This window comes from Urocitellus parryii, chromosome 5, assembly GCF_045843805.1.
Source record: "Urocitellus parryii isolate mUroPar1 chromosome 5, mUroPar1.hap1, whole genome shotgun sequence".
Taxonomy (NCBI): domain Eukaryota; kingdom Metazoa; phylum Chordata; class Mammalia; order Rodentia; family Sciuridae; genus Urocitellus; species Urocitellus parryii.
In genome coordinates, this window is record NC_135535.1 from 62,537,860 (window position 1) to 62,549,333 (window position 11,474).

General features: G+C 50.9%; 1 protein-coding gene across 1 annotated transcript; it reads right to left on the minus strand.

Moving 5' to 3' along the window:
* Nucleotides 1-4,055: 4,055 nt before the first annotated feature.
* Hoxc8 (homeobox C8) lies at nucleotides 4,056-7,462 on the minus strand. Its single transcript, XM_026398708.2, has 2 exons — nucleotides 7,027-7,462; nucleotides 4,056-5,687 (listed from the first exon to the last, which is right to left on the minus strand). The coding sequence occupies exons 1-2, from the start codon at nucleotides 7,460-7,462 to the stop codon at nucleotides 5,395-5,397; spliced, it is 729 nt and encodes a 242-aa protein (XP_026254493.1). The 3' UTR covers nucleotides 4,056-5,394.
* Nucleotides 7,463-11,474: the final 4,012 nt, after the last annotated feature.

The window sequence follows — 11,474 nt, forward strand, 5'->3', positions numbered from 1 at the left end:
ATGACTTCTTGTGGCCAATCCAACTTGTGAGTCGATCGTAAACTTTTATTACTCAGCTGTAAATTTTCTGCAAACAACCGGGAATGCGATGCATTTGTGTAGCGTGTGCAAATGGGCGCCGCGGTCGCCATGTTTACCCAATTCTCTCGGAAAGGGAGCATCCCCCCGACCCCCATCCCACCCCCATTCACCGCCCACTCCCCAAGGGCCCGCTGCTCCAGGCGAGTACAGAAAGAGCAGGGAGGGGAGGCAGGGAGGGAAAAGGAAGGGTTCGGAGCTGGGGGGTCTGCTGCCTCCTCCTGCTGTGCCGAGTTTTAATATTTTAATATTTTCCTTAATAAATGGAGGTAATAAAGTTGGATCTGGGGGAATCAAAGCTTTGCAAAGATTTGTAGCCTTGAGGCAGTGAGGGTTGGTAAGGGTAAGGAACTGAAAAAGCATACCCTCCCTAACCTTACCATTTTTTCTAGGATGAGACCGACATCATTCCTACTGGGGTTCCCTCACAAACTCCCACTCCACCCCAGACAAGAACAGTAGTTCCCAGGCCACTGACAGTCTCCCAACCAAGCCTGCCCTGGATGTCCTCTAAAGAGCCTAGAGGGCTAGACCAGCCCTGGACAGTCTTAGGAAAGCAGCAGGAGAGGTGAGAGTTTGGGGCTTCAGAACTCTCAAAGTAACCCTTATCTCCATGTCCATGTCTGAGACAGAATGACATTTCCCCCCAAGACCATCCCTAACATCTGGTCTCCTCATTTCCTAGGTCCTCAATAGCTGCTTAATCACAAACATTTTAAAGTTAACAACAAAATCAAAGCCCAAGATCTTGGTCCCCATTTCCTTTTTTTTTTTTTTTTTTTTTTTTTGAGGTGCAAGGCAAATTTAAGCCTTTTCAATTTTGTCAGTTTGCCCACACCCATCTGCCTTTTTCAGAAAAAAAAAAAAAATCTGGTTCTGTATCCTAGCAGCTGGGAGGTGCTTCTGAGGCCTTGAAAGAGAAACATTTTACTGCCCTGAATTCTACCTTTGATACTAAAATTCCTAGCACCCCGTTTCTCCAGATCTCTAAATTTGGTGGTCGACCCTAATGTGGGAAATCCAGAATAAATTCCCCCATATAGACCAAATGCTGCTGCATTGCAGCCTAGCTACCTCTCTCCAATCACTGGAGATTTGAAGGCCAGCAGCCTTCCCCTTGGTTCTAGCATGGAACTGACCTGGGAATCTCAGTGGCTGGGTGTCCCCACCCCAACCAAGAGGGAATCCTGCATCCCTTCCTAAAACTTCCCCCACAGTAAGCAAAGCAGTTCCCTCAGCCTCAGCCGGATGCAGAGACCTCGTTTCTTTTTACAAACCCACCCATAAATTTTATAACAGGTAGTTAAAAATTACGAGGAGGAAGCACTGGCCCGGCTTCTCACAATGGGCAGCCTGGAGAATGGGATAGCGCTGCAGGCAGTTCACAGGAAATTTTACCTCTAGTCTGTGGCACAACCTGTCCTGAGTTCTCTTTAATTGGGGCTGGGGGTAACTTTCCCAACCACCAGGCAGGCAGACGGTGGGGCATCTAATTTAAGGAAGATAAGACTGGGAGGCCAATCTCACCCTCCCACTAAAGGATCCCCCAAAAGGTCTTTCAGGGTGCTCACTAAATCCCGTGGTTCCCCTGATTTCTCCAAGGCCGCACCTCCCTTGGCTTCTGCAATAAGGTAGTGGGGAGGGAAAGAAAATGTCAAGAGAATTTTTTTTTAATCCAGAGAAACGAATTTGCCCCCCAACTTAATAGCTACATTATCCTGTCTCTACTGTTGAGATTAGAATAATAAATTCAAGGCGAAATGAGCGAGATGCTTCAACTCAGCATTTTGAAAGATACTATTTTTCACAAATCACAAATAGCTTTCGGAAGCCACTTTGATTGGCTAATAAAAAAAGTAAAGAATGGGAGAAAGTCCTATCTGCAGCAGCCGAATGGTCCCCATTCCGGTAATGGGATGGCGGGAGCATTTGGGAGGACGCGTTTCTAAAGAGAGAGCATCCCGCTCGCAATTACGGTTCCCCCATAAAACGGGTTTTTACCTCCTTTTCTTTCCAAACGAGAAAACAGAGGCGGTGGGCAGGAGGAGTGGGGAACGAGTGCTGCATGAGGGGCCGGCTAGGGCTCCCGGGGTCTGACCCTCTAGTTGCCCGACTTTTTGAGTGAAACCGGGCGCCAGACACACCCCGCCCTCCGACGCGACAGGCTTGGGGCCACGGACGTTGCAGAACACAGAGCCAGGGATGAATGGGGCATTTGGTGTGGGGAAAATGCTGCAAGGCCCTTCGGAGTCACTTAATGCAGGGCTCATCCCGTTTGGCTACTGGGCCAGACATTTTTATTAATAGCAATCATAATTCCACGTTTAAAAATGAAACAGCCCTCGGCCATCCCTGGGATTACAGAGGGGACGCCTATGGGAAGGCCTGCGATCCAGAGCAAAATGCCCTCTATTCGGGCCTCCCTAGGTGGTAGCCGGGGTTCCCTGCAGCAAATGGGGTTACCTGGATGGCTCATCAACTCTCAGTAGGAACCCCAGGTTGGGGCAGATTTTCCCCGGAGCTTCTGCTTAAAGCTGTCACCAGCTGCACCGCAGCCTGTGCTTCCAACCCGAAGCCTGTCTCCAGGCAGGAGTCCCCTATGAACATGGCTTGACCCAACCCTGTACTCAGGACCACTTTTCCTAGGAGTCAAGGACGGGGACTCCGGTAAAGCAACCAAAGATTTGGCCTGAACCTAGATCTGTGAAAATCATTGACCAGGGGAAAGGGGTGGGTGTGTGAGACAGGGATAGCTGGCCTCAAAATATTTCAGTCTTTGGGGGTCTGGTATGGAAGACCAGAAGATCCTCTTCCCTCCCTATCTCCCCCCACCTCCTGACTGAGTCAGAAGTTTTGCATCTCTGGAATTTGGGATTATTTGACCAGAATCTTATTGGCATAAACAGACTTCTCAGTTTAGGACCCTCCAGAGAGAAGAGAGAGACTCTTTTGCCTCCTGAGTCCCTAAGCCTTCAACTCTTTATTTTAGGGAATGGAGATTCCAATGGAGACTCCCCTTACCCTGCAGTGGTTGGGGTGGAGGACTGTCCACTGAGTAGCTCCATCCCCCCAGGCCAAGGGGTACACTACGGGGGGGGGGCAGCAAGCTGCCCAATTGCCAAGGTGAAGCCTGGAGCTGGCTTGAAACAGCCAGAACAGAGGTGGAATGAACATAAAAGGGCTGAGTGACAGTGATGACCCAGTGCTGACTGATTTTGGATTCTAGAATGTAGACCCAAGCTGGTTGATCTACCAGCTCATCCATTTCTTCTTCCCCTCTCATCTCTCCCAGACTGAAGCATCCTTATCCCCCACACTTAGCAGCCTCTCTTTAGGCATCTTGCCCTTCAAGCCCTTCTGACAGGTCAGCTGCCCTGAGCCTCACACTTCCCCCACCCTGTTCACTATTCCACTGCTGGGTGATGGGTGCCAGGGACTGGCTGCAAAGGACATGTGAAGATCAGAAAGAACCTCACTGCCTCATCCTCAGCCCTAGCTCCTGGGGGGAAAAAAGACATATCCATGGGAGGGGCATGGAACAGATTCTTTGTCTGGGCCCAGACTATAGCTGAGGAGGAGAAAGGTGAATGACTGAGATCTTTCTTCCCATTGGGGTCCTAACACCTAGAAACCCACTTTGGAGCATACTCAAGAGCATACTGATGTACCCCTTCTTTCTACTAATGAACTGTTCTTCCTCCTCCTCTCACCCTGATCACCAGTCACCTGCCCTTTCAGCCCAATCTGTTCTCTCCATTCTTACACTTTTCCCCAAGCAAGTTCCCCCATCCCAAAGTCAAATCAGTGAAAATCTTTCCCAGAGTGTTAGGAAAGGAGAAAAAGGAGGGAGGGAGTAGAGAATGGGGGAAGAACTGTGAAGAAAAAGCAAGACATTTCAGCTTCAAATATTTTCTCCTTTTTTTTTTTTATTATGACTCACGTATACAATACAAAGTACTTGGACCAGGAACAGGGCTGTCGGGACACAAAATCTACATTCATAGCTGGACATAAAGACAAATGACCAAAAATTATTATTATAGATATATTTTTAACGTTTTTTCTTTCGAGCATGTTGCATAAACAGAGAATTCAAGACAGAGTTAACTATACATTCAGTGCAATTTAGTTCTACTCTACTGGGGTTAGAAGCACAATAAAAGCGCACAGGACCGGCGGGCTAGGCAGTCTCAGTTGTTGGGTTCTTCTTAGTGAAATAAGCAGCAACAAACGACAACAAAACCGCATTACGAATACTCTCAAAGCAGGATTTCTTTCTATAGGTAGTGATAAAATACGTTGGAGGTTTCTTTCTCTTTTTTTTCAGTTTTAATTTTTTTCTCTTTTTTTTTCCTATAGTAGGATTTTTAAATTTTCTTTTTCAAGGTTATTGCAGGTTCCCTTTAGGTAGTATGTTAAAGATTTATTGTCAGTATTACTATTATTGTTATTATTATTTTCATGATTATGGTGATTTCTGAGCGCTAGCACTGCTGCAGCTCAGAGGAAGCCGGGCCCAAAAGAACAGAAATCAAACAGCAAAGGCAAGGAAGGCATGGGCCCGAGTGACCATGGGATGGCTAGGTAGGATTTCAGAGGTGACCATAGGCCTCTAGTGACCCCTTAGAAAGGGAGGAGGGAAGAGACCCACATCTCCTTCAGTTTTCCATCAGGTTCCTAGAGAAAGTCAAGGGGGTTTTCTAAGTAGGGAGCCTCAAGGAGGGGGAAGGAATATTCCTTGCTATCTTTTCCTGTTTCTTTAAAATTTTTTTCATTTATTTTCCTTTCCTTCCTTTTATTACTATTCCTTTCCTTTCCTTTTTTTTAAAAGTAAATCTAGTACACCAATCCTAGCATAAAAGCAAAGCCAGGAGTCCTCTTCTGCATTTTTTTGGGGGGTTCCCCTCTAAAATAAATACCAGAGAAACAGGGAAGTGGGAGTATGGTGAGAAGGGGCAGAAAGAGGGGGTAAGAAGGCCAAGTCATAGACCTTAAAATTCAGGAAGGACTCAGAAGGTGGGAGTAGGGACAAGTGTGTGTGTTAGGGCAAGGAGTGGGACAGAGAGTCCAAACTTTTTGCTGTGTCTGGATCTCCCCCCTCCAGCCCCCAAACAAATAAAGAGGAGGGGGAGTCCAAAGGTAATAAAACCAGAGCTGCAAGTATCTGACAGGTAGTTAGAGTTGTGAGTGTCATTCTATTCTCTATAAAAGCAAATGACAGTCGTAAACTTCTCAATTTATCTGCTACCATAAAACGAAACTTCAAGGGAGTTGCTAAAAGGAGGGAAATTTTCTTTTTCTTTTTCTCTTTTTTGCTTAGTCCTTGTTTTCTTCCTTTTCCTCCTCCTCTTTCTCCTCTTCCTCATTTCCTTCTTCCTCCACCTTCTCCTCATCTCGGGCCCCAGGCAGTTTATCCTTGTTGTTCTCCTTTTTCCACTTCATTCTTCGGTTCTGGAACCAGATCTTCACTTGTCTCTCGGTCAGTCCCAGGGCGTGAGAGACTTCAATCCGGCGCTTTCGTGTCAAATAAGGATTAAAGAGAAACTCCTTTTCTAGTTCCAAGGTCTGATACCGGCTGTAAGTTTGCCGACCGCTGCGCCGCCCCGGAGCTGGACAGAACAGAACCCCAGTCTGGTTATGTCTGGGTGGGGGCTCAGTTTTATTTACCCCGCTACTCTGCCTCTCAAAGTCCCCACTCTGGTCTCCTCAGTTCGCCTCCCTCCTGCGGAAGAGGATAGAGCAGAAGGCAGGCAAGGGCAAGAAAGTCTGGGGGATTGTTTTGGTTTGGCTTCACCTTGGGAGATGGGGTGAGAATAGGGGCAGGGACTGGAGGTATCTGGAAACTGGGGGCTTAAAGGGGCCAGGGGAACCCTTCAGAGTCCCCCAGGCCTGCAATCCCAGGAAACTGGCTTTTGCAGCTTTGTTTACAAGTGCAGAATGGCATTTAGTGAGATGGGCTGGGGACAGAATCTGTTTCTAAAAGAAAGGAAAAAAGGCTGGGAGTAAGGGAGAGGGGCTCTGCCCACTGCCCCCTCATTGCCTCTCTCTGCCTAATGCTTTTCCAATAAGGAAAATAATTGATCTCCTGGAATGTATCACTGCTTCGGCTGATTGCTAACTGGAGACCAGCAAATAAATCAAGGGCCATCCCTGCCGGAACTTGTCGCTTTATCGCTTCCCCCTGTACTTCGAAATTGGGCTGTGAGGGGCCACCCTTGGAGGGGCTCATGACCTGAGAAGCTCTGTAGGTTTCAAGAAGACCCCACAAGTCCTTGATTGGAGGGTAACCTGGCAGGGTCCTCTGGACTTCAGAGCCCCTCAACCTGAATACCCCTCTCCTTTTGAGCACTTTCCCCCCTTCTCTTTTCTCAGGCTCCCTGTCTTCTCTTCAACTGGGGGAAGTACAAAAAAGTTGAGGTAATGGCCCCTGGGTTAGTTCTCTGAAAGGAGGCAGTGGGGACCCTAGAGAGCCAGAGTGTCTATCCTAGGGGTTTTCACACTCTCTGGCTAGGGTCTGGCTAGACCCAAGACAGCTTGGCCACTGTCTTGGACTGCAGACTCTTTGCCTTTGGAGAAACTGGTTATCAGCTCCAAACACTGATAACCTCAGGGTACTCAGGGTACCCTTCCCAGCCACCTCCCCAACTTTGACTTTAGAGATGGAGAGAGGGAGAGACAGAGAGACAGACACAGACAGAAATGGAGGAAATTATTTTTAACCCTTTGTTACCCCCACATCACCTTTTCTCCACCTTCACCCCAATTTCCAAAACGTCCCAGGCACCCACCTCCCAACAACCTCCAGAAACCCACCCAGGCATGGGGGTGGGGTGGGAGAGACCCCAAAGCCAGGAGGGAAAGCAAGGACAGACAAAAAGGCGAGGGAGGGGGAGAAGACCCCGGAGCGGAGCGCGGGAGACCAAGGGGGAAAGAGAAAAGGCTTCTCACCGTGGGGTCTCATCCATGGAAACATGAGGCTGGGAGACGAGTTTTGATTTAAGTGGCCTTGTCCTTCGCTACTGTTAGTGTTGGCGGAGGATTTACAGTCGGGATATTGCACCACGCTCGCCTCTTGCTGAGCCCCATAAAGGGACTGTCTGGGGAGCGCCTCGTAGCCATAGAATTTGGAGGCGTCTCCGTGGCAGCTAAGCGAGCACGGGTTCTGCTGGTAGCCCGAGTTGGAGATGCCGGAGGTGCCGTGGTGGAAGAAGTCTTGGACGTGGTGCGAGGCGTGCTGGAAGCCGGGCGCCGAGCCGCCGGGCCCGTACACCAGCGCATGGCTCCTGCCCACACTCTGAGGGAACCGGCAGTCGTAATAGGCCGGTTCCAGGGACTCGCCGCCTTTGTATTTGGAGAACAGGGGGTTGACGAAGTAGGAGCTCATGCTGGGTACATGAAAACCCGCGGCCCCCTCCCCTCTGGCTCACGGCTCCCCCGCCCGGTACCCCCGAAACTCCCCTCCCCCCGGGACCGAACCCCAGGTCGCCTGGCGCCCCGGACTGGGCTGGGCTGGGCTGGTGGGCTGGGGGCTGGGCAGGTGGGGGGCGCTTCGGTGCCGAGCTCCCGGGTCTGGGGCGCGGGCGGCGGCGGGCGGCGAGCGGGCGGCGGCGGCGGCGGCGGCTCTCTTCACTGTCGGTAGGTAGAGCTCGCGCTCTCTCACTTAGCTCTTTCCTTTAACAGCCCAGGCGAATTCCTCAGACTCCCGGCGGTGGCGGCGCTTACACGCGATTCGCGTTCATCAATCCACGACATGAAGACAGGCGAGAGAGAGAGAGAGAGAGAGAGAGAGAGAGAGAGAGAGAGAGAGAGAGAGAGAGAGAGAGAGAGAGGAGGAAGAGAGGAGAGATGGCGGGGGTTGAGGGGTTCAGGGCTGGGGGGGACCTGAAGGAAGGGGAGGGAGGAGGGGGGAGGGATGGGGGGTGTGGTGTGTGGAGGGGGTGGCCAGCCAGCCCCAGCTAATGGCTGGGGCCAGCTTTTCCAAGGTACGCATTCAGATTTGAAGGTGCCCCCTCCCCCTTCTCTTTCCCTTCTTCTGGGGGTGGGGGCTATACCTTAGCCCACAGGTCAACTCAGGTTACCTCAACAGGTATAAGAACTGCCCCCTCCCCCAGACCAGCTTTGAATATCAGCAAGCCAGAGCAGAGCCTCTAACCCAAAAGATGGTCTCCTTAGGGGGTCCTTAAGTCTTGGACTTTAAGGAGAAAAAAGATAAACCACATCACAGCCCCCAGGCATAGGACCCTGCAGCCACTGGCCCCTCCCCAGAGTCTGAAGCTGCCCCCTCTTCCTAAGACCCTTAAGACTCTATTCTAGAGAAGAACACAAGGGCTGGTTATACCAGGTACCCTATCAGGGCCACACTGTCCCTTCAGACACCAGCACCTACCTGGAGCAGGGAACCCAGGCAATGGCAATAAGCTTGGCTGGGGTCTGAGAGGAAAGCTGTTTATGGGGACTAAGAAAGGAAAGGATAGCTTGTGTGTTCCTGGCTCCTGGCTGGGCTGATCCAGGATGTTTCTCTTCAGGAGACTATTTGTATCTGAGGTAGAGGGGACTGGAGCAGGCCTCTTACTTGTCCCCACATACTCCCACCTCATAGGAAATGCCAGGTCAGCCTGGGGGGTGGGGTGCTCCTTGGCTTCTCTGAATCCTCCTCTTCCCCCAGGCAAGCTGCCCAGGCCAGGATGTGGATGGGAACTGTCAACAGACACTCTTTAAATATTTACCCACACTTTCTCTGTGTGTGGGGAGGTCACTTCATCCCCAATACTGGGCAAATTGAAGTTAATTCTAATGGATAAAAGAATCTTAATCCATCAGCATCCTTCCCTGGCCCTAAGTGGGTATAGTTATGTGGGTCGAACACAGACAGAAAAAGGGAGAAAGTGAGAGAGCCATGTATGTGTGCTATGCGCATATGAATAAAGAAGATGAATAAGAATGTTTTCCCCATTTCTCTCTCTCTCCAGTGTGTGAGGTTGTCACACACAGTGCAACCCTGGGGCACACTGTGTATACGAATACACACAGTACATGCTACCTTCTCATCCTGGGACACATCAAGTGCATGCTCACTGTAAACTAGCATGTACATTCCTGGAAGCATCCCTTTCACCTCACAGATACTACACACACGTGCATACCAGGCTCACATGCACATAATGCCTGACAAACACAGATGCATCTTTAGGTCTTTCACATCATGGGGGGGGGGGAAACCCACACCAAACCCCCAAACACTGCTACCTGTTTTCCTTCCATATTCTGGGGTTTCAGGGTTGGATGAGGAAGGAGGTGATTAGAAAACCAGATCTTTTTCTTCCCCATCCCCATCCAGAGTCAGCTCTGGGGATGGAGAAAGGAATAGCAATGCAATGTAGGATGGTTTGGAGAGAATAACCACCACCATCCTATTATTTGAATAATTGCTGGGGAAATGGTCACTCTCAGCCAAATTCCCAACGGAGGTTCACTGGTACACCAGCAAAAGATCCTTCCAGGATCCCTTGCTTTTGGGAGACCCACTCCTATCTCAGTTAGGGACTGCCCCAACTGTTAGACACTCAGAACTCTGGCCCTAGGGCCAGGAGGGAAGGGTCAAAAGAGGCAGTTCCAGAGCTGCAGCCCTCCCAAGGGTCCAGAACAGTGCATGGGCACAACTAGGCTTCCACCTACCAGAGCCTGCTGCATCCTTGGCTCCAGCCCTGCCTTTTTCCAAGCCTGCTCCTCTGGTGCCCGGTTGAACAGGGTGGACTCTGGGCTCCCAGCATCTGGGTCACTGGGGACTGTCATAAATACTTTCTCTTCTCTGTCTGGAAAGAGGAGGCCCAGAGGGCAAGATCCGCTCTGGGGCCTGCGCCTTATCTTTTAGGGGGTGGGGGGATATTTCGACATTTTATGGTCCAGCGAAAACCCTGCCACAGAGCTATTCTTCTGGGCCTTTGTGTCTTGGAATGCGACTGTCCCGAGTGTGCCGCCACCGCCGCCTGTCCGGAGAACCCACCAGTCCCGCAACCCCTGGTCGGACTTGGTTTCCCCTTTGGGGGAGATATTTCATCTTCCTTTCATTTGATTATTTTATTTTATTTTATTGCTTTTGCACGTATCTGGTTTATTTCGCTTCCTGAGCCTGGAAATAAAGGAACCGAAAGCAGCCATCCTCGCCGGGGCCATCTCTATTCCTCTCCCTGAGGCCTGCACCGCCCTCTTAGGTATCACGGATTTATGTTCGTTTGTCCGGGTCATTCCGTCTTTTTGTGTTAATTACGCGCTGCCTGCTTCGCACTTATCTCCTCCGCAAAGCGATTATTTTTGATGCCTACCCTCCTGCGCCTCATGAGCCCCCTGCCAGAGCGAGGGTCCATCTCCCGCTGCCACTCGCGAATTATTTACACCTCGCAGGTGAGAGGATTGATTTGCTCAGAGCCAGTGGGGCCGGGCCGGGCAGAGGCGCGGGGCCTTCTCGCCGCGGCCCTGGGCCAGGCCTCAAATGTCAGTGTGGCCAGGCAGGTCGGGGGGCACCGCCGCCTCTAACATTGAGCAACAGCGCCACCTCGCGTCCATTTGCTCCAATGCAGTCCGGCCGGCAAAAAGCCAACGGAGGTCCTAGGCTTGGCCCAAAGGTGGGAAGTGGAAGGAAGGAGGCTCCAATTGGGTACAAAAGAAAGGGATTCCCCGGAAGGGTGTTGCCTCGGGACTGCTGTTCTTTTGTTTTCTAAGTTCTTGAAATAAACCTTGTGAAAGGTTACAAACTGTTCTCTTTTTGTTACCCTCTTTTCTTGCATTAAGAGACATTGTGCAAAGAAACTGTAGCTATTCTCCCCGCCCTCCACCCCGCCCTCCCGCGCCCCGCAACACCATTCAGGCGCATTTCTGACCTCGGAAAATCTCCGCGCACGCGGATGCACGAACCGAAGCTCCCGGGACCTCCTGTCCGCAGCGCGCACCCTAAACTCCTCCTTCCTCTTATCCTGATGCTGGACCTGCAGGGTCTATTCTGCCGCCGCCTGTAGGATTTTAGGGTGGGCTATGACTTCTCCAGGCTGTTTGCCCCCTGGTTTGTAGCCCATCCCTCGCGCGCGCGCGCGCTTTCTCCACCTCTCCCTCCCAGCCAGTGAGGTCCTGTTCTCCGTGGGCCATAGACAAAACATTCCTATAATCCGATTTCAAAGGAAAGAGTGTCCACCTTATTTAAACCATAAAACAATTAAGCCCAGACGTCTAGCCAGCTCTGCGCTGCTGTTTTGTTCGGCCCCATTCAGAACCCAGAGCAGGGAGACAAACAGCGCCATAAAAGTGGCATTTCGGGGCTGCGGAAATGTACCTATCCGCTGCCTTCCCAAGTGGAACAACCTTTAGGGTTTTGTGATTTCTGACAAAGGAGCAGAGGAGAGGTG

Excerpts from the sequence above, each read along its gene's own strand:
- Hoxc8 (XM_026398708.2), bottom strand. The coding sequence starts at position 7,462 with ATGAGCTCCTACTTCGTCAACCCCCTGTTCTCCAAATACAAAGGCGGC. Across the intron at positions 5,688-7,026 it reads TCCATGGATGAGACCCCACG|CTCCGGGGCGGCGCAGCGGT; the intron begins GTGAGAAGCCTT and ends TGTTCTGTCCAG.